The sequence below is a fragment of the Octodon degus genome, unplaced genomic scaffold (assembly GCF_000260255.1).
Source record: "Octodon degus isolate 3935 unplaced genomic scaffold, OctDeg1.0 scaffold00022, whole genome shotgun sequence".
Taxonomy (NCBI): domain Eukaryota; kingdom Metazoa; phylum Chordata; class Mammalia; order Rodentia; family Octodontidae; genus Octodon; species Octodon degus.
The window spans coordinates 22,652,828-22,654,482 of record NW_004524598.1 but is presented as its reverse complement, the minus strand read 5'-3'; the positions used below and the strand labels follow the sequence as shown (position 1 = coordinate 22,654,482).

The 1,655-nt window shown below is 54.7% G+C and overlaps 1 protein-coding gene across 1 annotated transcript in view; it reads right to left on the bottom strand.

The window, feature by feature from the left end:
* Positions 1-1,655, bottom strand: part of Smoc2 (SPARC related modular calcium binding 2) — a 140,748-nt gene that overhangs the window by 66,976 nt on the left and 72,117 nt on the right. Inside the window, exon 6 of the mRNA XM_023711939.1 lies at positions 951-1,001. Within this exon, the coding sequence (XP_023567707.1) occupies positions 951-1,001 (51 nt within the window). The remainder of the gene's footprint in view (positions 1-950; positions 1,002-1,655) is intronic.

Genomic DNA, 1,655 nt, shown 5'->3' with positions numbered 1-1,655 from the left:
AAGCTTAGCAAAGCACAGGGACCGCGGTTCAATCCCCCAGCACCACATGTCAGCCCACCCGCCCCCTGGTGGGCTGAGCTGTACACACACACACACACACACACACACACACACACACACACACAAATAAATAAATAAATAAATAGTAAATGTCTTAACAGTCTGCTACATGAAAATGCAACGCAGCACTTAAAAGCACCAGGAAAACAAGAGGCGCCCTCCTGGGGGTAGAAGTGGCCAGGCCCATGCGGCCTCTTTGTTAGCATCTGTATTGAAGACGCGCAGTGAAATGACTTTTAAAGTCAGGAAAATTGGGGCCGGGGAGGATAGCTCAGTGGCTTAAGTGCCTGCCCGGGAAGCACAAGGTCCTGAGTTCAATCCCTGGTACCTAAAATAAAATAAAGTCAAGAAAATTAACATAGCCTATTTGTGTGTGTGTGCACATTGTATGTGTATTTGTGCATGTGAATGCGTGTGCGCATGATGCGAAAATACCTAGAGCTGGTCATTAGGAAATGATCAGCATACAATATCCAGTGGGGTGGGGGTAGAGGGAATCAAACTCCGGACCAAGCAGGCAGATGCTGCACCACTGAGCTAAATCCTGGTCTCTCCACACTAGCGCAGCTATTAACCGCAGTCTGCAGGCTGCACACTGGGTCTCTCCTCAAACGCCCCAGTGCACTCTGGGACCCTGGACCACCTTTCCCTACTTCCCCTGCACATCCCTGACAACCATGCCTCTCTACTCTCTTTCTGTGCATTCCAACATTCTTAGGGATTTCTTCCTAGATTCTGCATGCAAGTGAGATCGTGCGGAATCTCGCTCAGTGTGCCTGGCTCATCTCAGCCTGTTCTGAGCAATGTCCCAGCCCTGAGGACTGGATTCTGTCCCCCAGTGCCAAGCACCTCCCTTCTACTCCCCACGTGCCCTGCTGCCCTGGGCTTACCTTCTTCATCTCCTTGAGGCTGAGTCTCCAGCGCCGGGGCCACGGCATCATCTGAATTCAGAACGGAAAAGATTTGCAAGGAGACTACAATTATGAGAGTAAGCTAAGTAAGTGTGCAGACAGGACGGAGTGCAGGCCCCATACCCAGTCCCAACATCTGACCCCACAACAATCCCACATGCAAACCCCAGCACCAAGGCAGCACTGGCCCAAAATACAGTGGGGAGCCTCGCTCTCGGAAGGAAGCTCCGAGTCAGCAAAGTCACGCGTTCAGGACACTAGGTATGTAAGAGAGAGATGGGCAGGGCCAGTGGGCAGCTAAGGCCAGTCCTTTGTGTGCCCATTTCCTAAGTAGAAAGACAGCACCAGGGCTCAGGTGCTGGACAACCGTCTGTGCCCTGCTCAGGCCTCCCCTACTGCTGTGGCAGGGCACGGGGCATGGGGAGAGGGCATCAGATGGGTAACACTCCTGGGCAGCTGAGGCATGGGGGGCCTGGAAGGCTGCATCTCCAAAGGGCAACCAGGATTTAATTAACTGAAGACAGTGCTCCAGGTCCCCTGGCCGAGGGCAGAGTCGAGAGCCCCAGGCCTGCCAGAGGGCAGCCGGAGCCGCGCTTTCTATGCAGTCAGCCCTGTGCCAGCAGCACTGACCAGGAGCCAGGGCCCTGCAGCGCCCTCTGTGCCCTCGCCCCGGCTGTGCCCCGC